Source organism: Garra rufa, chromosome 15, assembly GCF_049309525.1.
Source record: "Garra rufa chromosome 15, GarRuf1.0, whole genome shotgun sequence".
In the NCBI taxonomy this organism is placed as follows: Eukaryota; Metazoa; Chordata; class Actinopteri; order Cypriniformes; family Cyprinidae; genus Garra; species Garra rufa.
Genome location: NC_133375.1, coordinates 12310881 through 12335110, shown reverse-complemented (window position 1 = coordinate 12335110; position 24230 = coordinate 12310881). Strand labels below are relative to the sequence as shown.

At 36.3% G+C, this 24230-nt stretch overlaps 1 protein-coding gene across 5 annotated transcripts; it reads left to right on the top strand.

Moving 5' to 3' along the window:
* Positions 1–3344: 3344 nt before the first annotated feature.
* Positions 3345–24014, top strand: LOC141287059 (NLR family CARD domain-containing protein 3-like). Of its 5 annotated transcripts, none has more exons than XM_073819196.1 (15): positions 3346–3567; positions 6659–6736; positions 7367–7483; positions 10138–10254; positions 10547–10663; positions 11475–11591; positions 12628–12735; positions 12864–12977; positions 13487–15274; positions 16277–16450; positions 18988–19161; positions 21425–21598; positions 22383–22556; positions 23326–23507; positions 23881–24014. In XM_073819196.1, exons 2-14 carry the CDS (start codon positions 6687–6689, stop codon positions 23501–23503), a joined length of 3402 nt encoding a protein of 1133 aa, XP_073675297.1. In that variant the 5' UTR covers positions 3346–3567; positions 6659–6686; the 3' UTR covers positions 23504–23507; positions 23881–24014. The 5 variants fall into 5 exon arrangements, with proteins under 5 accessions (XP_073675301.1, XP_073675297.1, XP_073675300.1 ...); XM_073819198.1 differs by lacking the exon at positions 3346–3567 and adding an exon at positions 6195–6330; XM_073819197.1 differs by lacking the exon at positions 3346–3567 and adding an exon at positions 6209–6334.
* The last annotated feature ends 216 nt before the right edge of the window (positions 24015–24230 follow it).

Below are 24230 nucleotides of genomic sequence, written 5' to 3'. Positions count from 1 at the left end.
CACCATTACATTTTAACCCAGCAGTTGATCTAATATCTTTATTCATAAAAAAAAAATAAAAATCTGGATATTCTTGGTAAATACATTTACTGTAAGTCAATTTGCAGATGAAAATGTTTTATTTCTTAAAAATAAAGAACCAATGCTGATACCTGGCATTTAGTGACCCTGTTACACCCAGCAAGTGCCAAATGGTGTTGGCTAATATATATGAAATGGTGATACACACCAGCTGGGCTGTAATAGTATGTACTGTATGTCAATGAACATGTCCGTGCCATCTAAATGACAAGACCTTGTGTCATTAGCTATGTTTTTATCACCATGTTTTTATGCGCATCTCGAAATATTGGATCAAAAAACGAGTAACGGAAATGCCAAATTAAACTTGCTTATGGTTTTTCATCTTGTGGCACAGCATCTAAAATGTTTTTATGGTGATTCTGAAATGCCTGGGCAAAGTCTGTCATCTGTATAATTTTATTCACAAATATTTTATGTAAAAAATTCCAATTTTGAGCAAGTAACATTTGCAAATTTGGATGGAAACTGCTATTGTTCACCAAAAAAAGCTTAACCCTGTTATCAAATGCAACACTCTGTTTAATATTGTAAACTGTGGCCACTGAAAATTCAATATTATTTAAATATACACATAAAAATACAATTCCTTATTTGTGCAATGTACTGTGAGCTCGCAAAGCATTTATAATTCATGCTCATTTTGTTGTGTGCAATGTTAAACTGAAGCGTGCATTTGTGAGAAACTTTGATGCTTTAAACTTGATAGCAAAATAAATCTGACTGGATCAGAAACCATTGTTGCGGGCCTCCACTCCTACTTTTTTATGGCATTTTTCAAAACTTGTACTTTGGCATATATCCATTTCAACAGTACAAATTTACACATTACTCTATGTGGAATATTGATTGCAAGAGATTGGACAAGTTTCACAATTACACATTTACTGTGGTCAGTCAACAAATTAGAGTTCAATGTCATTGTGTCATGATGAAAAAGACATATACTTATATAGATTTATATGCACACACTGTATTTAGTGGATTATAGCATTGCAGTAATTATACATTGAATATATACCTGTTCTGTTTACAAACATCTGAATTATTGCGAACATGGGTGTACCTTTCGACCAGCCTTGGCCATTGTAAAGTCATGACTGAGAACATGGTTCAGAATAGTGGGCCTTATTTCATCAAAAACATTTGTACATCCTTGGCCTCTTCTACCTCTTCCACTGTTTTGCCTCTCTACCCTTCCTTAATGCATTCTCACTCCTCTAATGCTTTATTCAAGATTATTTGCACAATTCAGGACACGTTACGAAAAGGAAACTCTAGATGTTGTGGGGGGTAAGACTTTACCATAGAACCAACGTAATAATAATCAGCATGACATAAGCACTTGATAATGTAGAGTATGAAAGTGCAGGCAACTGTACATTATCAAGTGCATGAATGTACCAAAGCACTTACAGTTTGCTCAAAAGAATGAGAAATTGCTTTTATGATGTGCACAAGTGACTCGATGATGTGAAAGAACCAGCAATTCTGAGAATTTCAGTTGTGATAGTATTAATACTTAGTAGTAATACTTAGATAGTTTTAAATATATTTATTTATTGAACAGAAACAATATTGTAGTTTCTTATTCATATCTCTGGCTTTGATATTATCATATTAATATCTCTGTCTTTTTTTTATATATATCTTGATGTGATCTGATTGCTGTAATGTCTTATACTCCATATGTGACTGTTTTTGTGTCTACTAGATTGCAGAGGGAGGCCCAGCTGTGGCGATCAGGGGGAAGGAATGGGATTTCAACTATGACACACATTTTGTACCAGGCCCAAAACTGCTGCCCAGATCACCTTCCTATTACATCATCATCATGGAGCGTAGGCAGTTCAAAGGTGTTTAACAGCAGGTGTACATTTTCTAGAAAATTTGTGTTAGCAAGGTATTTTGAATTATGGGATCAAACATCAGAACATATTTGTTGTGGCCAGATTCTGTTCAAAATTGTCTGACACGTTTGTTCGTCAGTTTTGCATTTAGTTAAGTTCAGTGAAGTTAATAGATTTTTTTATATGCAAGGTATCTCTTCAATAAAATTTGACTTGTTTGGCAGCAAATGCATGCTAAAGAAAGTGAGCAAGAGAACTGTATTCGGATCATGTTGTGTTTTTCACTGGATTATGCTCTGTATATTATTTCCCTCTATAATATTTCTGGATTTGTTCTCGTCTTTGGATCAGAGGTCAAATGATTTAGGCTCACTCCCATCATCCTCATGGTTGCCACACAGCTGGTGGCTGCTCCTCCATGAAACATTTCATCCCAGTGTGCCTCAGTGCTTGTGAGTGTTTTGTAGAATGCATTACCACACCATTTCCCATGTATATATGCAATTCCTAAGCAAAATCCTGCACAACATACCTATGAATGTCCTGTAGAGGCTTGTTAAAAACCTCTTAAACTCTGCAAAAAGTGTTTCAAAATGTTGCTGCTTCATTTACATGACCTTCCTCATATAGTATCAGCCCATATATGGTCTCATTTGAAAGCTTAGAGTCTCCTCTTTACGAGGAATACCATAACTTTTAGTTTTATGATACATAAAGTAGTAAAATTATGCTTACAATTTATGTTGTTCCACACACAAATTTCCGCCTAACGATTGTGAAGAATTATTACAAAGAATGTGTTTTTCTTATATTTTTCACAAAACAGACAAATCATATATCACAAGAAAGTGCTCATTCTCAAGAATCTGACCATGTAAATCATTTTATTGTGTGACAAACACAGATCAAATAATCTTCAATTGAATCGCGATGTCAGAATATACTTGAAGTATATGATAATATATTCTATTACTTTCCTCCACATACTACTGCTTCAGTTAGCCGCAAATAGCCACAAACTATTTTATCTTTTAAATTAGGATCTCTTCTTTCAAACAAGACCATTTTCTGCGTTTTCAAACGTTTCTGCGTTGTTCCATTGCTGAGAAATCCGTTGTTTTGCCAGATGCGCTCGGGCGCGGCTTTCCAAACGCGCTCTAAACCGCTCAAGCAGGTGTGTGTGTGTCTCCGGCTGAATGAGCGCGTGTCAGGAGATCAGATTACACCCTCCGACCGCGGGCTGTGCTGCTTACTATGGGAAGCCAAACAACCCAAAAGTGGGACGAAACAGCGCGGCGCGAGCACTTTAATACCGCGCTGTTTCGTCCCACTTTTGGGTTGTTTGGCTTCCCATAGCTTACAGCTGTGAACGATGACAGCTCTGGCTCTCCAGACGCGAAGAAGACACACAGCCATGGAGAGGTTCCGGGTCACAAAAGATGCTTCGACGGTGCAGTCGGTTGTGGGATATGTAGTTTTTGGACTCTTACAACGGAGATATGTGTCTCGGAGCAATATAGCCGTCGACATTAGCCAAAATAGACGCTAAATGAATAAATAACGGGCCGTTTCCATGGAGAGCAGAGGATCCGCGGCTCATAAGCGCGTCTATAAGTATTACAGTGCTTCTATTCAGGTTTGTTTTATTCTTATAATTACTTTGAAACGTAAAGGACACCAAAACAATCTGCTAAGCTATGTATTGAGTGTATATTGAATATTGACAGTAAAGTACAGTACAGTGTTTCAGTAAATACACAGGCAAACATAAAAATGAAACATAATTCAGTCAATTATCATGAAAAGTGCTATGGTACATAGTAAAATAGTATTCTAAGGGGTAATGTGCTTTATAAAGCCTGTTTTTGCAAAGAAACAGAAGGACACTTTTAGGGGTAAAAAAGGGGAAAATGGGGCAATGCGACTCCCTTCGGTTATAATTCAATAACTTTCAATTAGAAACTGTTATATGAAAAAATCTTTTTTCTGGTATATCCTGAGACCTAGTGGAATCAAACTAAATAATTTGCAAAGAACTGAGACACCTAAATACTGAGTTACAGACTTTCAAAAAAAAACTTTCAAAAAAAAATCAAAAAGCGCCTATGTTTTTTTTGTTTTTATTGTAATATTTGAAACCTATATAATGTTATTTATAAAGAATTACACTGATATTATGTAGTTTAAAAGGTTTTCTATACAATGAAACCATTTTTTTTTATTTCCTCCATTGTATGTGTATAGGGGAACCATTTGAATTTAGGTAGGCCAAATGCAGGCGGAAATCCCCCAAATAGCTGCAGAGCTTAAGGGGTTAAATTTCAAACAATGGTTACTGCAGCCAAAGTCCATCATCTATACTCACTTTAAGAAAGTATGAGTAGGAAAGTATGAAAAATGTCAAGAGTTTTCATGTTATTAGATTTTAAACAAATCTAATTTGTACCAATAGGGCATTTTGTCCTCAAAGTTGATGTGTTAGAAGCAGTGTTGGGCAGTAACTAATTACTTGTAATTTAGTTACTGTAATATTACTTTTTGCAGTAACTAGTAGTGTAACTATACTGATAAGATTTCAGTAATAATATTACAGTTATCATCCATAAAATAGCTTAGTTACTTAGTTACTTTTGATTCCTTAACCCTGCTGATTCAAAATCCAACAAATAAATAATTCCTAGATTTAGTAAGTAATAAGTAATATGCTATGTTCTTTGAGTAACTAGCCCAACACTGATTAGAAGCAGGAAAAACTTGGCAGGCGTAAAGATTTGAGCGAGTTTGCCAAATTGTGATGGCTAGACGACTGGGTCAGAGCATCTCCAAAACTGCAGCTCTCGTGAGTTGTTCCTGGTCTGCAGTGGTCAGTATCTATCAAAAGTGGTCCAAGGAAGAAACAGTGGTGAACCGGCGACAGGCTCATGGGTGGCCAAGGTTCATTGACCCATGTGGTCCGATCCAACAGACAAGCTACTGTAGCTCAAATTGCTCAAGAAGTTAATGCTGGTTCTGATTGAAAGGTGTCAAAATACACAGTGCATATCACAGTTTGTTGCATATGGGCTACATAGCCTCAGACCAGTCAGGGTGCCCATGCTGACCCCTGTCCACCGGAGAAAGCACCAACAGTGGGCACATGAGCATCAGAACTGGACCACAGAGCAATGGAAGAAGGTGGCCAGGTCTGATGAATCAGATTAGGCCATGGAAACGGTATTCCCTGGTTTCTGTGGCCTCTTTCAGCAGGATAATGCTCCCTTCCACAAAGCAAAAATGGTTCAGGAATAGAAAATACGAGTAGCAAGGCTTGTCCTATTACTCGTGTGATGATGCTGAAAGCAGACATCTGTTTGTCACTGTGGGTAAAATATGGCGCTGATATATGATTCTGGGTAAATATTCAGTGTAAGTAGAGCATCTCAGATGATATTTCCAAAGGTTTAAATGTAATTTTTCCAATTAAAATGCTTAAATTCTTTATGATATATGTAAGTTGTGATATTTATGTCTTTTGCAGCATTTAGTGGTCAAATATTTTTGATTTCTGTCCAGGATAATGCTGTATTCATGCAACATAGCTCCTGAAATCACCTGATTTGAGAATATCACTAGAACAATTATACAAAAATACTACCGTTACTGCCATTATTATAAAATTGTTTGCAATAAAAACATCCTTAAAATAAAGCACTATTACACAAAAATGTTTACCAAATCATTGTACCTTATACAGTAGTGGCCAAACGGGATGTATGGAGGGTACATTCGCACTACATTTTCTTTTAATGACCCTATATACAATATTAATTAAACCATTAAAATATGAGGAACATTAGGCCTATACTGTGAAGAGGAAAACACTACTTAATGGCTGAATACAAGTTTTATTTTACTTACGAAATGCATAGAAAATGAGAACTTAACAGATATTAAAATATACATTGAGTACAATAAAATCAGTTAATAATATTTAATTGGTTCTCAACAAGAAAGGAATAATTGACAATGGGCTGTTGAATTATTATACACCTTGCTGATGCTGCCACCTACTTGTGGTTTTAGTTTTATTTACATTACAAGTATCATTTCTTTTCATTTCACGACTTAATGTGTAGCGAAACTATAGTTTGACCTGTATGAAAATGACCCAGTATGACAGCAATGCACTAACACATTACAACAGTCCTAATAATACAATGCAACCAGTAAGAACACTTATTGTGACCAACAACATTATAGTGACGTAATGCGATCATGTGATCGTGACAAACAAAAAGTGAAAGAGTGCTTAGAGTTTGTGTTTCGCCATTTAAAACAGACATAATCGATTCTTTACAATACGAAAGTGTTAGCAGAAATGTTAACAAAAGGAGACATCGAAGAAACACTGAAGGACTCTGTATGTAGGTCAATTTTGATCAACGCGTGTTTATAACAGGTCCCGAAAGGCTATGACATCCGCATTTGTTTATCCCGTATTCATATTTTTTTTTCTGAAAACGTTAGATATGTTCTGATTTCTCTCAGGAATTAAATGTGTCGTTTGAAAGTGCGTTCTGTGATACTTTAACATTTTAACCAGCATTTGTGATAACAAAATTGTGTATAAGTGAATGTTGTCGCCCGCTGATAAGCTTAGTTCTCTAACTCGCAGGATCCGTTCAACTAAATTATAGAGGCCGTTTAATTACCTTGGTTTCTTGTTTGTTTATCATTTACATTCACAGTGAGTTGTGGAGAACCGACAGCTCCATTATGGACGGCTCACAAACATCCAGAGATGAAGATTTTTCTCTAGAATGCAGGTACTGTGAATAAACAAGATACTAAATGACTATAATATAAGGGTATTATGCACATTATGCTATTACAGTCTATAAAAAAGATGTATTTTGTAACAGTTTTTTAAACAAAATTTTAACAAAGAAATTAAAGTTTGCTCAAAGTTTAATTGATGAACAAATAAATGGCTGCATCCAAAATCACATACTCCCCTACTATATAGTGGATGAAAAACAATATGTGACAAAAGTAGTACGTCTGACTAAATTCATAGTACTCATAAAAAAGTAGGCATAATGTGTCCCGATGACCTACTACTTTCGGCGTGATTCTGTGTGCATACGTTGCACACTTTACTATCCCATGAGGCCACGAGAGAGGATTTATTAATGGCAGAGGATTTTTAATACTGGTAGGTCATGTGGCAGTGACAACATGGCGAATGTAGTACGTTCAGATTACATTCATACTATATAGAACATACTCTTTTTTGCAGTTGTTTAGTAATTACTTAATTTTTTTAATAAAAGTACCTACTTAAGAGAGTATGCGGCTTAGGACGCAGACAGTGTGTTTTATAATACAATGATTCTGATCATAAAGGATGAATTTAGTAATGTGAAGGAGTAAACTGAACCTGTTTTCTTTCACAGTTCATTCCAACAGGTTACATCAGACTTACCAGAGCCAAGCTGTGTGTCTATGAAGAGTGACTGGTCTATGAAACATCCACTACATTTTAAGAGTGAAGATATACGGCCTTATCTCAGGTATAACCATACAGCATATAATTATGATAAATAAAATATAAGCACATGTAAATGTATTAATCTTATAAAACTCTCACAGCTGGTTGTGGGGATAAGGATAATAAAAAACATTCAAATTTAAAATAGTCTTATCCACCGATAAATGCAAAACAAAACAAAGGTAAGTACACTAAGAACAACCATAACATGGAAGACACCAGACTAAGAACAGAACCAAACTGAAATAAACAGGAGCTAACAAGATTAATGAGACAACAGGTGAATAGATAATCAAACTAACTAGAAACTAGGTTAAACAACACAAGACAGAACCAAAACATAACATAATTGTAACAGCTTTAGGAGAGTGCAGCATCAGGTGGTTTCCCTGAAGGTGGATGAGAGGCTGGTGAAGAACAGGCGACAGACAAACCCAAAGAATTGGTAGACTGTGGAAAGAGCCATGGTGGAGATGATGGTGGGAGGAACCATGAAGGAGTGGATGACCAGTGAGATCACAAAGCGAATCCAGGAGACGGCCATGATGGAGGTGATTCATGACAGAACTGATGGAAGAAGGAGCAATGGTGGAAACTTGAGCCAACCGTCAAGAGTTGACGCCGGGAGAAGATGGCCAAGGTGGAGACCCAGTGACAAGCATTAAGGGGGCAAGGAGCCAAGGTGGAGTTGATTGGTCAACAGCCAGAGGTGGAACTGGGGGCTCAAAGGGAAGAGGCGAAGCCTGGGACTCCTAAAGCCAGAGCAAAGCTGGAGAATGGAAGCCCCAATGTGGAGCTGAGGGGCTGAAGAGCACCAGCAATGGCAGAGCCGAGGGAATGGCTGGCTTCATTGAAGCATGTAGGTGACGGGGACGTGACGACGAAGAAAACATTGTGCTGAACAGGACTGGTGACGACAAAGACAGTAAGATCAGTCAGGACGAAGACTTGGAGCTGAGTGGTAACAGCAACAATAAGACTGATCTGAGTGGGAACAGTTAGGATGAAGATACACTTCCACCAATCAGGCATAACATTAGGACAGGTGAAGTGAATACCACTGATTATCTTTGCATCAAAGCACCTGTTAGTGGGTAGGATATATTAGGCAGCAGGTGAACATTTTTCCTCAAAGTTGATTGAAAAAATGGGCAAGCATAAGGCTTTGAGCGAGTTTGACAAGGGCCAAATTGTGATGGCTAGATGACTGGGTCAGAGCATCTCTAAAACTGCCGCTCTTGTGGGGTTTTCCTGGTCTGCAGTGGTCAGTATCTATCAAAGGTGGTCCAAGGAAGGAACAGAGGTGAACCGGAATAAGTGTCAACCGGCCAAGGCTCATTGATGCATGTGGGGAGCAAAGACTGGCCCGTGTGGTCCAATCCAACAGACAAGCTACTGTAGCTCATATTGATCAAGAAATGAATGCTGGTTTTAATGAAAAGGTGTCAGAATACACAGTGTATCACAGTTTGTTGCGTATTGGGCTGTATAGCTGCCAAGCGTGCCGTAGGTGTCCTGAAAAGTGAAGCCGAAAGTTTTCGATCGCCCCCCGGTGGCTGGCTGCAGTATAGGTCATAAACCCCGCCCTCTCCATGTAATCTAATGGGACGTGAGCCAAACTAAATAATCGAATTACACTTCAAATAATTTTTTTCCAAAGATGATTTCCATCATGTGAGGTGGTTCCTATAATGCTGATTGATGTTCAGGTGTTCGTTTTTCTAATAAGTTCACTTTTAAGTAGTTATTTGATGCTATAAAAACGGGGTGTGGTGTCATGATTGTGATCGTGCGATTGGGTCTGCGGGAGTTTGGGCGGGATTTTGACACCGCGGCTCCGCCTCACGACTCTACTGCGCAGACTCCGGCTCCAAACGAGTCTCTACTGCACATGCTCTGGCTCCAAATGACGCAATTTCCCCCAAGATGGTAGCGGCCATATTTAGATGTTTTGGCTTCACTTTTCTATATGGGAAAGAAGCGGAGACGCGTTGTCCATCTTTTTTTACAGTCTGTGATAGCTGCACACCAGTCAGCCCTGCCCACTGCCGAAAGCGCCAACATGACCTTGGTGCCAGATAGCAAGGCACACCTTCAGGGGTGTAGTGGAGTCTATGCCTCGACAGATCAGGCCTGTTTGGGCAGCAGAAGGGGCACCAACACATTATTAGGAAGGTGGTCATAATGTTAATCGTTGATCGTTGTATACAGGAGGAAGGTTCGTGGGTGGGTAGGGTGGGAAGTACTACCTCTGTTTCCAAGTCAATTAGCCATTTTTCCTCCCCACTGGTATGGACAATATGGCCGGCTCACGCACCTGGTAAGCTGTGATTTCTAGCTCCTCCTCCAGAAGGTATGTGTCTGCTGGCTCTGGCTACTTAGTGGTCATTGGCCCAGGCCTGATCTTCATGGTGGGAAGGAACTGGGTCTCTCAGTCTGCAGTGGGTTCTAGCTCTTTATCCACAGTGGACGTGGGCGCTGGGTCAGTGTTGACAGTTTTAACATTGATAAAATACAAGTAAATTATTCAGTTATGAAAATACCAAACAGCCAGTCTATAACCACTCATTATAATTATAAATGAATACAGTATGTTATTTGGTATACTCATAGCATATAGGATAAATTCAGCAGTTATAGGAATAATCATTAAACTGAATCTTTTCTCTGTCACAGTTCAGTCCAGCAGGAGAAATCAGACTTACCAGAGCCCAGCTGTGTGTCTATGAAGAGTGATTGGTCTATGAAACATCCACTACAATTTAAGAGAGAAGACACATGGCCTCATCTCAGGTATAACCTTACAATAAATACTTATATTTTTTTTATTATTACTAAATGTCTACGACATGTAATTGTATTAATCTTACAAAATACTGTTAAAAACAAATATAGGTAGAATTATGCAATTATAAGAAAACCAAGCAGCCAGTCTATATCCAGATTACTAATGAATACACATACATACACATACATATTATTATTATTAATGAATACACTATGTGATTTGGTTAACTCTTATCATATAGGATGCCTTCAGTAGTTAAAGAAATAATCATTAACCTAAACCTGTTCTTTGTTTCAGTTCAATCCAGCAAGCGGAATTAGACTTAGCAGAGCCCAGCTGTGTGTCTATGAAGAGTGACTGGTCTATGACACATCCACTACAATTTACGAGTGGAGACACATGGCCTTATCTCAGGTTTGACCTTACAATATATGCTTATATTTTTTTTACTATTCAATATGTATGACATGTAAATGTATTTAAATTATTCAGTTATAAAAATACAAAGTAGCTAGTCTGTAAGTGACCTTGACATCCAGTAAATATAATAACATTGAGCCAATATACAAAATATATAAAGCATTAATTAAATAACTCAAATAATCAAAAACAAGGAAATATACAAAAAGACAGTGTACCCGCTGTGAAGGTGTGTTGAGTCTGGAAAATTATTGGCCATTGGCTCAGACTTGATCTCTGTGGTGGGAATGAACTGGTTCTCTCTGTCTGTGGTGGGCTCTAGCTCTTTATCCGCAGTGGGTGTGAGCGGTGTGTCTGGTTCTGGGGTGATGATGGATGGTAAGTGTGGTTGGACGCTGGAAGTGGGATCCCCTTATCTACTTTATCCCCACTAAAACAAGATCAGTCGATCCACAGAGCGAAGTATTCAGTCAGTGTCCAACAGCAATTCTCCCAGGGCTACACCAGCCACATTTCATCTTCCAATCCAACCCAAAATCATTACATAAGGGTAATGACATCACAGCCATAAGCACAACCATAACATGGAAGACTCCAGACAAGAAACAGAACCAAACTGAGGGTATAAATAAACAGGGGCTAACAAAATTATTCATGATACAACAGGTGAATGGGATGATAATCAAACTCTCTTAAAATTGTAACAAAACACTGTTACAATATGTTATTTGGTATACTCACAGCATACATGATGATTTCAGCAGTTATAGGAATAATCTTAAACTTAATATTTTCTCTTTCGCAGTTCAGTCCAGCAGGAGGAATCTGACTTACTGGAGCCCAGCTGTGTGTCTATGAAGAGTGACTGGTCTATGAAACAACCACTACAATTTAGGAGTGAAGACACATGGCCTCATCTAAGGTATGACCCTAAAACATATGCTTATATTTTTATTATTACTAAATAGCTATGACTTGTAAATGTATTAAAGGGTTAGTTCACCCAAAATTAAAAATTAGCCCATTATTTACTCACCCTCAAGGCATCCCATGTATATGACTTCCTTCTTTCAGATGAATGCAATCAGAGTTATATAAAAATGTTCTGGCTCTTTCAAGCTTTATAATGCAATGAGCAGGTGTTTCTCTTTATCAGTCTAAAACAAGTCCAGTAAAGTGCATCCATGCATAATAAGATGTACCTCATACGGCTCCGGGGGGTGAATAAAGGCCACCTCAGTTGATGTGTTTTTGTAAGAAAAATTTCCAGATTTATAATGTAATAATAACTGTATTCCAGCTTGTGCTAACAGTTGTACACGGAAGCAGCTCTAGGATGACGTAGAATGTATGCGTAGCGCATGTGCCTGTGAGTCTCATGAAAACCAACGTTTATTTACAGGACAGTTTCCTGACTTAAGCAAAGGAAAACCAGGCTCCTCATTTTTCTTTACAAATCCTTGATCTCCCCTCTGCGTGTCTGCGTTTGTCACTTCTGAGTGGCGCATGCCCAACGCCGATGTCGTACTTCATCCGCCCGGAGGGGCTTCCATGTACAACTGTTAGCACAAGCTAGAAAAAAGTGATTATTACGTTTTAAATATGGATATTTCTTACAAAAATGCATCGATTCGCTACAGGAGGACTTAATTCACCCCCCGGAGCCACATGCATGGGCTTTATTTGACTTGTTTTAATATAACTCTTTTGATTGCATTTGTCTGAAAGAAGGAAGTCATATACACCTAGGATGCCTTGAGGCTATGAGATAATTTTTCTTTTTGGGCGAACTAACCCTTTTAATCTTACAATACTGTTAAAACCAAATATAGGAAGAATTACCAAGCAGAAAACCTATAACCGGATAACTCATTTGTGATTTGGTGTACTCTTATCATATAGGATGAATTCAGTAGTTTAAGATATAATCATTAAACTGAATCTTTACTCTGTCACAGTTCAGTCCAGCAGGAGAAATCAGACTTACCAGAGCCCAGCGGTGTGTCTGTGAAAAGTGACTGGTTTATGAAACAATTTTGGAGTGGAGATACATGGCCTCATCTCAGGTTTAACTTTGCATTGCTAATAAGCACATTAGTATGAAAAGTGTTGGAAGAGTATAATTTTTTAAGTAATGACAAAGATTTGAATGTCCAAATGTCTGATAATTTTTTTTCTTTTCATGATGTTTAAGGTCAAACCAGCTACCGAGACCAGACACAGAAGAACCTCTCTGTAAGAAAATGAAGTATGACCAAACAGTAAATCAACCACAAGACTTTAATAAAAGCATATATCATGGATTAAGGTAAATTGTAGGATTTTTATATTGGTTGTAGATGCTATAATGGGTCATCATATGTGTCACAGTTATGTTTAGTTAGTTTCTTTATCATGGACTTTTAGTCTGTATTTATTAGTTCCTGTCTTCCTTTGTTTTGTTTTTCCCGTCACTCTTTTAATTGTTCTGTTACAGATTTGATTAGTGATTTAAGTTCAGCTGTGTATCTTTAATTTGTGCTAGTACTTAAGTTCCTTTGGTTCCTGTGATCAGTGTTGTTTGTGTTTAGTGCATACTGTTATATGTTTGAATTTTGTTAATTAAAATGACCTTAGTTTTTGAAGCTTCATCTCCTCATTATCTTTGGAACTTTGCAACATGACAATATGTTTCTCAATCTCATTATAAGTCATAGTTTAATAATTTACACATTTCTTAAACCTAATGATATTTTCACGTAATAAAGAAAATAAAAGGCATTTTGCTTTATACATTTACCTCTTTAACTAATTGTTAAATGTATTTTCATTTTACAGCCATGACTGTATTCCTGCTGAATTCTTCAATACATTTAGATCAAATCTGAGGAAGAAGTTTCAGTGTCTGTGTGAGGGAACAGTAAAGCAGGGAAACCCAACACTCCTGAATGAGATCTACACAGAGCTCTACATCACAGAGAGTGAGAGTGGAGAAATCAGTAATGAACATGAGGTGAGACAGATTGAGACACAATCCAGGAGAGCAGCAGTGGAGGACACACCCATCAAATGCAATGACATTTTTAAACCTTTACCTGGACAAGACAAACCAATCAGAACTGTGCTGACAAAGGGAGTCGCTGGCATTGGAAAAACAGTCTCTGTGCAGAAGTTCATCGTGGACTGGGCTGAAGGGAAAGAGAATCAGGACATCCAGCTCATATTTCCACTTCCTTTCAGAGAGCTCAATCTGATGAAGGACAAAAAACTCAGTCTTTCAGATCTTCTTCATGTCTTTTTCCCTGAAATAAAAGAAATGGACTGTTTTAGTGATGAACATAATGTGGTGTTCATTTTCGATGGTCTGGATGAGTGTCGCCTGTCTCTGGATTTTCAGAGCGCTGTGAGGTTGTGTGATGTGACTGAATCAGCCTCAGTGGATGTGCTGCTGATGAACCTCATCAAGGGGAATCTGCTTCCTTCTGCTCTCATCTGGATCACTTCACGACCAGCAGCAGGAGATCTCATCCCCTCTGAATGTGTGCATAGAGTGACTGAGGTACGAGGCTTCAATGAGCCACAGAAAGAAGAATACTTCAGTAAGAGAATCAGTGATCAGAGTCTGGCTGACAGAATGATCTCACACCTGAAGTCATCCAGGAGTCTCTACATAATGTGTCACGTCCCAGTCTTCTGCTGGATCTCAGCCACTGTTCTAGAGAAGATGTTGAGTGAAGTAGAAAGTGGAGAGATTCCCAAGACTCTCACTCAAATGTACACACATTTCCTGATCATTCAGTCCAACATCAAACATGAGAAGGACTATGAGAAGGTGGTAAAAGATGAAGATATGATTTTCAAACTGGGGAAACTGGCATTTCAGCAGCTTGTGAAAGGCAACCTGATCTTCTATGAGGAAGACCTGAGAGAGTGTGGCATTGATGTGACAGAAGCATCGGTGTACTCAGGATTGTGCACTCAGATCTTCAGAGAGGAGTTTGGCTTGTATCAGGGGAAAGTCTTCTGCTTTGTTCATCTGAGCATTCAGGAACATCTAGCAGCTCTATATGTGCACCTCTCCTTTACAAACAATAACATAAATGTGCTTAACAAAAAGAAAAAAACAGCTAATGGAAACCAGGGTTCATTGTCTGAGCTGCATCAGAGAGCTGTGGATGAGTCTCTAAAGAGTAAAAATGGACATCTGGACCTTTTCCTGCGTTTTCTTCTGGGTCTGTCAGTGGAGTCTCATCAGATTCTCCTACAAGGACTAATGACACATACAGGAAGCAGCTCTGACAGCAATGAGAAAACAACAGAGTACATCAAGAAGAAGATCAAGATGACTCACTCTCCAGAGAAAACCATCAATCTGTTTCACTGTCTGAATGAACTGGGTGACCATTCACTAGTTCAGGAGATGCAACATTATCTGGAATCAGAAACATTAAGTAAAGCCAAACTCTCTTCATCTCAGTGGTCAGCTGTATGTTTTATGTTGTTGACATCAGAGAAGAAGCTGGATGAGTTTCATTTTAATAAATTTATTAGAGGACACAATAAAGCTGAAAGTAGGAAAGTTCTTCTGAAGCTGCTGCCTGTCATTAAAGAATCCAGATCAGTTCAGTAAGTATCACTGAGAATAATCAGTTCACAGCATAAAAACAATATTACAGTGTCTTGCTGTGTTATGTTTGTCAAAATCATATTGCCAGAAACTGAGGTCATTTACAAGGTCATTTTGAGTTAAACATGTTCTTCAATTTAAAGGCCGTAATTATATTTTTATTATTATTATTATTGTTTTGTTTTTTAGTTCAAGTTTTTATCTTGAAATATCCAAATGATCAATTTAATTACAAACTTTTCTGCAATGCTTGTAAGAAAGAGATCTGCAAGTATTTTAATCAAACCGGACACAGATGCCAGTATTAGTACTGGTGCATCCATAATTTAACTATGACTATTACTGTTTGAAATATATATATATATATATATATATATATATATAGTTTTTATTTAGTGTAAACACGTACTCACATGAACACTACATAAATGCTGTTGCAAATCTAAATAGCATATAAATCTGTGCAGTGCATAGTGTTATTAATTAACACATGCATTTCATAGACTTAAGAGCAAAAGAATAATAAAATTAATGCATACAATATTTGCCCACTCACCACTCTTCTGATACAGAACTACTGGCATTTTTACATTTTTCAAAAATTTAATTTAATATGATTTGTATAAATGTCCCACAAGGTCAAAAATTACTGATATTCTTATCCTTGTTTGGACATTTGGTCCCCATAACATAGGGATTACCAGGTACACATGCACACATTTATAAATGTAAATAAAAATACACACTTTAAAAGACAAACTTAAAAATAAAATAATCTCTAATCTGATCTGTGTGTTATTAAAGGAACACTCCACTTTTTTGGAAATGGGCTCATTCTCCAACTTCCCCCGAGTTAATAAATTGAGTTTTACCATTTTGAAATCCATTCAGCTCAAACTCGACTTATTAACTCGGGGGGAGTTGGAGAATGAGCCCATTTCCAAAAAAAAGTGGAGTGTTCCTTTAACTGAGACTGAAGAGTGTGTCATTGTTATCTACAGGTTGAGTAAGTGTAGTATCACAGATGAAGGTTTTGCTGCTCTGACTTCAGCTCTGAGATCAAACCCCTCACACCTGAGAGAACTGAATCTGTCTCAGATGAAACTAGGAGATTCAGCAGTGAAGCTGTTGTCTGCTGTACTAGAGAATAATCACTGTAAACTGGAGAAACTGAGGTAAGATCATCTCTCTGATAGTCAGTCACTCATGATCTTAAATAGACACATTCTTCAGTAGTTTCTAGTGTTACTGAATTAGTGTACAGGATTATAACATCTATAAAGGTTTTACATTAATCATTCAGTTTTAGCACAATAATAAGGTAATTTTATTTATATTCATGTTTCATCACATGGCACCCATTGTATCAACATTTCCTCCTTCATCCTTTAAATCATTATGAGTGCTAGACTGTAGTTATTTAGACAAACACACAGCAAAGTTAAACTAAACAAAATAAAAACTGTAAATGAGTGAATAATGCATGAACAAAAAATTATTTATTATTTATTATTGATTATGAGAAAAAAATAATTATACAGTGCAGGAAAAGCAATAAAATCAAAATTTTATTTATATTTATATTGTTTTCTGTGTCTGTCTTGCTTGATATTCTGTTAACACATGTAAGTATGTGAGGTACATTTTAAACACACACACACACTGGTTTCCATTGGGACTCCCCATAGGTGTAATGGTTTTTATACGCTACAAACTGTATTTTCTTTTCCCTAACCCTATTCTTAAACCTACCAGTCACACAAAACTTTCAGAATTTTTAGTGATTTATGAAATTTAATTTAAAGGTGCCATAAAATGGAAAACTGTATGTTTCCTCCTTCTTATAAAAATCGAGTGTTTGCAAAAGACCACTGAAAAAGAGGTCAATTCCAACATAACGTAGACTATGATGTTATAGTCTCAGGATCATTAATAGTCACGCCCCAACATTTGCATAGAGAATCATCAGAAGTTTTGCAGGTAGGCTATTGTGAAAAAACTAGGGGTGGGCATAGATTAATTTTTTTAATCTAGATTAAATCTTGGAATTAATCTAGATTAAAATGGCTAATTTGAATTCTGCTGAAGGCATTCAGAATATGTGTGCTACCCAAATAATGACTAAAAGTAAGTCTTTGAGAACGGGCCAGGTGGCGCATTAGATCAGGCGCTCATCTCCTGTTTCCAAAATGCATCACAAACTGCTTGACAATTGCATTTACAACATAATTACCTATACAAACTTGTGTAACCAAGTACTTGTGCGCAAAAGGCTGCACGACGTGCGTGTTGCCGTTAAATACACAGACGCGCACGGGCATGGATTTCTGCGTGCATAGTCTTCCATAAAACTGTGTTGCTTTTAGAAGCGTCAATTCAGTTGTTGCATATAGTTTAATGTCTTTATTTCGGGATTATCAAAGTAAATTATAACTCACGTGCCCCAGTAAAAAGGGTCTAGCAACGCACCTGCCCTGAAGCGGCTTCATAGCTGCATCCATGTTTGCACGTCTCATTTGATGTGGTAATTTCACAGAAGTTGAAGACTCGTTCTCGCCCCCTACAGTGCAATTCGACTAGGTATACGTCATCCACGCTAAAATATCAAGGTGAAAGTCATCATAGCTTGCGTAGTTTAGACCCAGCTCCCAACCCAACTTTGAGAATAGATTAACGGCGATATTTTTTTTATCGCCCGATAAGAGTCTCACGCTAACGCAGCACGTTAACGCCGATAACGGCCCACCACTAGAAAAAACAAAGCTAGGACAATAGTGAAAATGGCAGATCAAGGAAATAAATGTTATGTTCCAGGTTGTGCAGGAGATGTTAAGTGCAGAGATGGGTTGGTATCTGTACTCAGAAAGGCACGGAAAACAAAAAGGCGTTCTAATAAAACAAGGCGAGCCACTAAAGGGACACGGTTAGCTTCTTGTTAGCGGTAACCGGTTACATTGCAGTACATAAGATCTCACTTACCACATAAACAGAGTAAGGAAAGATGACTGCGCGGATGATTGCGAATGATTTGCAGATCCTGATCACCGCTGACAGCATTTAAACTTGTCAAATGTGCTAAGTACTGCCGCTGTATAACGTTACACAGAGCATGGCAAATCTCAAAAGTGAAAGTAAAAAGTTATAGTGCATTCAAAACGGCGGTTTTAATGCCCCGCATATTAATAGCGGCTCGAGCTCTTAAATTAAATATATATTTTCCTCCATCTGTTTCCTTCCTGCTGTGTAAGAGCTAAATGAGCCGCTCTGTGAAACAGCCAATCAGAGCAGAGCTCCTCATTATTATTCATGAACCTTCCAGATAAGGTAATAACAGACCATTTCATTCTATGGACAAATCCTACGGTTGTAAATGGACTTGTAAAACTGTTTCTGGAGAATTTTTGCCCTTACCTAAGCCATATACCTTCTATGTAGATTTAAAATATTGTATCAATGCTTTCTATGGCACCTTTAATATAATTTATAGGCCATTTTCCTCATGGGGAACACAAATGTCCCCACAAGGTCAACCATTACTGGTATTACTATCATTGTGGAGACATTTGGTCCCCATAACATAGGGAACACCAGATACATGCACATTTATAAACAGGAAAAAAATGCACAAAATACAAACTTTAAATAAAGTATTACATAATCTGATCTGTGTGTTATGAACTGAGACTGAAGAGTGTGTCATTGTTCTCTACAGGTTGTGGAGGTGTAGTATCACAGATGAAGGTGGTGCTGCTCTGACTTCAGCTCTGAGATCAAACCCCTCACACCTGAGAGAACTGGATCTGTCTGAGAATAAACTAGGAGATTCAACAATGAAGCAGCTTTCTGCTGTACTGGAGCATAATCTCTGTAAACTGGAGAAACTCTGGTAAGATTATATATGATGCTCACACATAAAACACAATGTAAAGTATAACTGAAGTGTTCAACCTCTTTGTGCTGCTGCTGTGATTGAGCTGGTAATGACTGAAGACATGAGCTGCTGCTTCTCACTAACATCATAGCCCAGGTAAAAAAAAAGTGCACTAAAATACACTTTATTTAAGTATAATTAGTACACTTTTCAGTAATGTACTAAAAGTGCTCTATTTTCGCACACTAATTTTGTACTTAATGTACTAAAAATAGTATTAAGTATATTTTAAGATAAACTTAATACCATCTAAGTGTACTCAACTGTGCTATTTTGAGACACCATGAAATTGAACTAAAATGTGTCATGTATTTTAAATAATTAATAAGCGTATTTTTTATTAATAAAAATATGTGGGCAATACATTATAACTACGCTTTGTATACATTTGTTATATATTATTAATGTATTTTAAATAATCAATAAGCTTATTTTTTATGTATAATTAGTATATTTAAAGGTTTATTAAATATATTTCAATTGTATTATAAGTGGTAACAAAATGCATTTTTGGAAATACTGAGATTGTATGTTAAAAGCATCTTCATGGTGTCTCAAAATAGCACAGTTGAGTACACTTAGATGATCTTAAGTTTATCTTAAGAAGTACTAAAGAATAACTTTTAGTATGTTAAGTACAAAATTAGTGCGCGAAAATAGAGCACTTTAAGTACATTAGGGAAGTGCACTAAGTGTACTTAAATTGTATTTTAGCACAATTTTTTCACAATTTGTATATTCTTTTAATATTTTACTATTATACTTTAAATTAGTCATAAATATATTTATAAATGTTTAAAAGTAGGGTTCAAGTGTATTTCTAGTTGTAACTAAATATATATTTTTTAAATACAGATATAGTATGTTAAAAGCACATTTTAGTTCATCTTCATGGTGTCTCAAACACAGTTGAGTACACTTAGATGGTATTAAGTTTATCTTAAAATATACTTAACACTATTTTTTAGTACATTAAGTACAAAATTAGTGTGCGAAAATAGAGCACTTTTAGTACATTACTGAAAAGTGTACTAAGTATACTTAAATAAAGTGTATTTTAGTGCACTTTTTTTTACCTGGGATGTTTTGTTAGAATTACCACACTCAAAATCAATTTAAGTGTTAGTGCTAATAATGCAATCATATTAAGTGTACTTAAGTACAACCTTTGAGAAAATGTACTTCTACTACAATACATTATTAATATATTTTTTTATATTAACTTATTTTAAACTTAGGATTAGTATGTAAACAGTCTACTAAAAATCAACTAATGTTTAAAGCATTTAAAACACACTTTTGAAAAACACTAATAAAACTTTTGTATGTTTTACTGTAGTATACTTTATTTTAGTACTGTAAAAAATTATTTAAATATTACTGGTATTTAGTATACTTTTTTCAAGTTTACTAAAGTCCTACTGAAGTATAAACATACTTTTAATTAGTATATTTATAGTGTATAACCATCACACTTTTATTTAACACACAAAAAAACTATGTACTAAAAATTTATTTGCGGGTATTTAAGTGTATTTTCATTGCATTTAAGTTTTTTTTTTTTTTCACATGGGACACTTTCACAACCACAATCAACATGCTTAAATTTAGAGAGACTCAACCTCAACACAGAAATATGAGAAAGGAATAATATTCAGAATTAAATCTTAGAGTTCATCATATTTATCTTCAGTAAATACCCACACACACAAGACACATATCCCTTGAAACAACACAATTATAAAATTAAACCACAATGGAAAAAATAATATAACATAATAAATGATTGGTCAATTAATGAATCTGTGAAATTAGCATATAAATGGCTCAATGATTATTTATACCTGCAAATCAGTTTTACATGTAAATCAACTTAGATGTGTTACGATAATATTTTGTGCTCTGATATTTTAAACGTAGTCCAGTGATCCATCAAATGTACTGAGCTGTGTTTAAAGTTTGTATTTTTTTTTCTCTTTAATAATGTATTTTCTGCTAAACTGATCTGTGTTTTGAAGAGTGTGTCATTGTTTTCTCTGTTTCAGGAAGGTTTTTTTTTTTTTTTTTTTTTACAATACTTAGTCAAACATGTTTTACGACAGTACAAGGAACACATGGATTTATAAACACACACACACACACTTTTAAACAAAGTAATCTCCAATCTGATCTGTGTGTTATGAACTGAGACTGAAGAGTGTGTCATTGTTCTCTACAGGTTGTGGAGTTGTAGTATCACAGATGAAGGTTTTGCTGCTCTGACTTCAGCTCTGAGATCAAACCCCTCACACCTGAGAGAACTGAATCTGTCCTGGAATAATCTAGGAGATTCAACAATGAAGCAGCTTTCTGCTGTACTGGAGCATAATCACTGTAAACTGGAGAAACTCAGGTAAGATTATATATGATGCTCACACATAAAACACAATGTAAAGTATAACTGAAGTGTTCAACCTCTTTGTGCTGCTGCTGTGATTGAGCTGGTAATGACTGAAGACATGAGCTGCTGCTTCTCACTAACATACACTTTTAACAACCACAATCAACATGCTTAAATTTAAAGAGACTCAACCTCAACACAGAAATATGAGAAAGGAAGAATATTCAGAATTAAATCTTAGAGTTCATCATATTTATCTTCTTCAGTAAATACCCACACACACACAAGACACATATCCCTTGAAACAACACAATCATAAAATTAAACCACAATGGAAAAAATAATATAACATAATATAAAATGATTGGTCAATTAATGAATCTGTGAAATTAGCATATAAATGGCTCAATGATTATTTATACCTGCAAATCAGTTTTACATGTAAATCAACTTAGATGTGTTACGATAATATTTTGTGCTCTGATATTTTAAACGTAGTCCAGTGATCCATCAAATGTACTGAGCTGTGTTTAAAGTTTGTATTTTTTTTCTCTTTAATAATGTATTTTCTGCTAAACTGATCTGTGTTTTGAAGAGTGTGTCATTGTTTTCTCTGTTTCAGGAAGGTTTTATTTTTTTATTTTTTTTTTTACAATACTTAGTCTAACATGTTTTACGACAGTACAAGGAACACATGGATTTATAAACACACATACACACACTTAAATAAAGTAATCTCCAATCTGATCTGTGTGTTATGAACTGAGACTGAAGAGTGTGTCATTGTTCTCTACAGGTTGAGTCGGTGTAGTATCACAAATGAAGGTTTTGCTGCTCTGACTTCAGCTCTGAGATCAAACCCCTCACACCTGAGAGATCTGGATCTGTCTGAGAATAAACTAGGAGATTCAACAATGAAGCAGCTTTCTGCTGTACTGGAACATAATCTCTGTAAACTGGAGAAACTCAGGTAAGATTATATATGATTCTCACACATAAAACACAATGTAAAGTATAACTGAAGTGTTCAACCTCTTTGTGCTGCTGCTGTGATTGAGCTGGTAATGACTGAAGACATGAACTGCTGCTTCTCACTAACATCATACACTTTTAACAATCACAATCAACATTCTTTAATTTAAAGAGACTCAACCTCAACACAGAAATATGAGAAAAGGAAAAATATACTGAATTAATTCAGTTCATCATATAAATCTTCCTCAATAAATGCCCACACACACACAAGACAAATATCTCTTGCAACAACACAATCATAAAATTAAACCACAATGGAAAAATAATATAACAATATAAAATGATTGGTCAATGAATGAATCTAAGAAAATAGCATATCAATGGTTAAATGATTATTTATAAATGCAAATCAGTTTTACATCTAAATCAATTTAGATGTGTTACGAACATATTTTGTGCTCTGATATTTTAGATTTAGTCCAGTGATCCATCAAACATACTGAGCTGTGCTTTAAGTTTGTATTTTTTTTTTCACATTTTAGTATATTTTCTGCTAAACTAATCTGTGTTTTGAAGAGTGTGTCATTGTTCTCTGTTTCAGGAAGACTATATTATTTTTATTTACAGTACTTAGTCTAACATGTTTTACAAGCAACACATGGATTTATAAACACACACACACACACACACTGAAATGAAGTAATCTCTAATCTGATCTGTGTGTTATGAACTGAGACTGAAGAGTGTGTCATTGTTCTCTACAGGTTGAGTTGGTGTAGTATCACAGATGAAGGTTGTGCTGCTCTGACTTCAGCTCTGAGATCAAACCCCTCACACCTGAGAGAACTGGATCTGTCTGTAAATAAACTAGGAGATTCAACAAAGAAGCTGCTCTCTGATCTAAAGGCTGATCCACATAATAAACTGGAGATTCTATCATAGTAATGTGAGTACATCCTTATGTAGAGTTTAGACAATTAAAAATAAATGTCTAATAGCTGGCTGCTGTGTGTTTCAGAGTGTGCTTCACAATAAATGCTTCTCCACACAAACTCATCTCTGCAAGCCCTGATAGTTTGGGATGCTTGTAATGTGCTTTTGAAAACACAGCTTGTGTCAACCATTTTCAGTCTAACCAGTTTAATTTGCCGCGAACATTGTTTATCTGCATCAGCTGCTGTCAAAAAAAAATGTTTTAAGGTCTCCATATAAAAAATTATTAAATGATCTAAAATCTAATCACATGTATCGTCAGTGTTTTCAACTCTTGTGCACATTAATAGCTTGTACTCCATGTGTGACTCTGTGTTTTATTGTAGGACTCCCAGTATTTAGATGTCAGTCTTGATTATAGAGGGCTTCCCAGCTGTTGCAAACAGTTTTAACCACTGAAGCTCTGGACCAGGAAACCAATACATGATTTCAACTGAGGGGCATTTCAGCTCTTAACATTTTGAACATTTTGCACCAGGCCCAATGATTGCTTACTGTGGCTCAGAGCACACACCTATTACATCATCATCTTGGATCATCAGCAGTTTGAAGGTGTAGATCATTGGCAGCAGGTGTGAAGTTTTCATAACGATTATGCTGGCCAGCTTTTCCGAATCACTGAAACGAAACTCATTTGTTTGCAAAAATTCTGAATGAATAGTTTACTTGTTTGGCA

Bases quoted from the DNA above. Each gene is read 5' to 3' on its own strand.
- LOC141287059 (XM_073819196.1), top strand. From the start codon at position 6,687: ATGGACGGCTCACAAACATCCAGAGATGAAGATTTTTCTCTAGAATGC. The intron at 7,484-10,137 runs GTATAACCATAC...TCTCTGTCACAG, and splicing joins GATATACGGCCTTATCTCAG to TTCAGTCCAGCAGGAGAAAT. The intron at 19,162-21,424 runs GTAAGATTATAT...TGTTCTCTACAG, and splicing joins TGTAAACTGGAGAAACTCTG to GTTGTGGAGTTGTAGTATCA.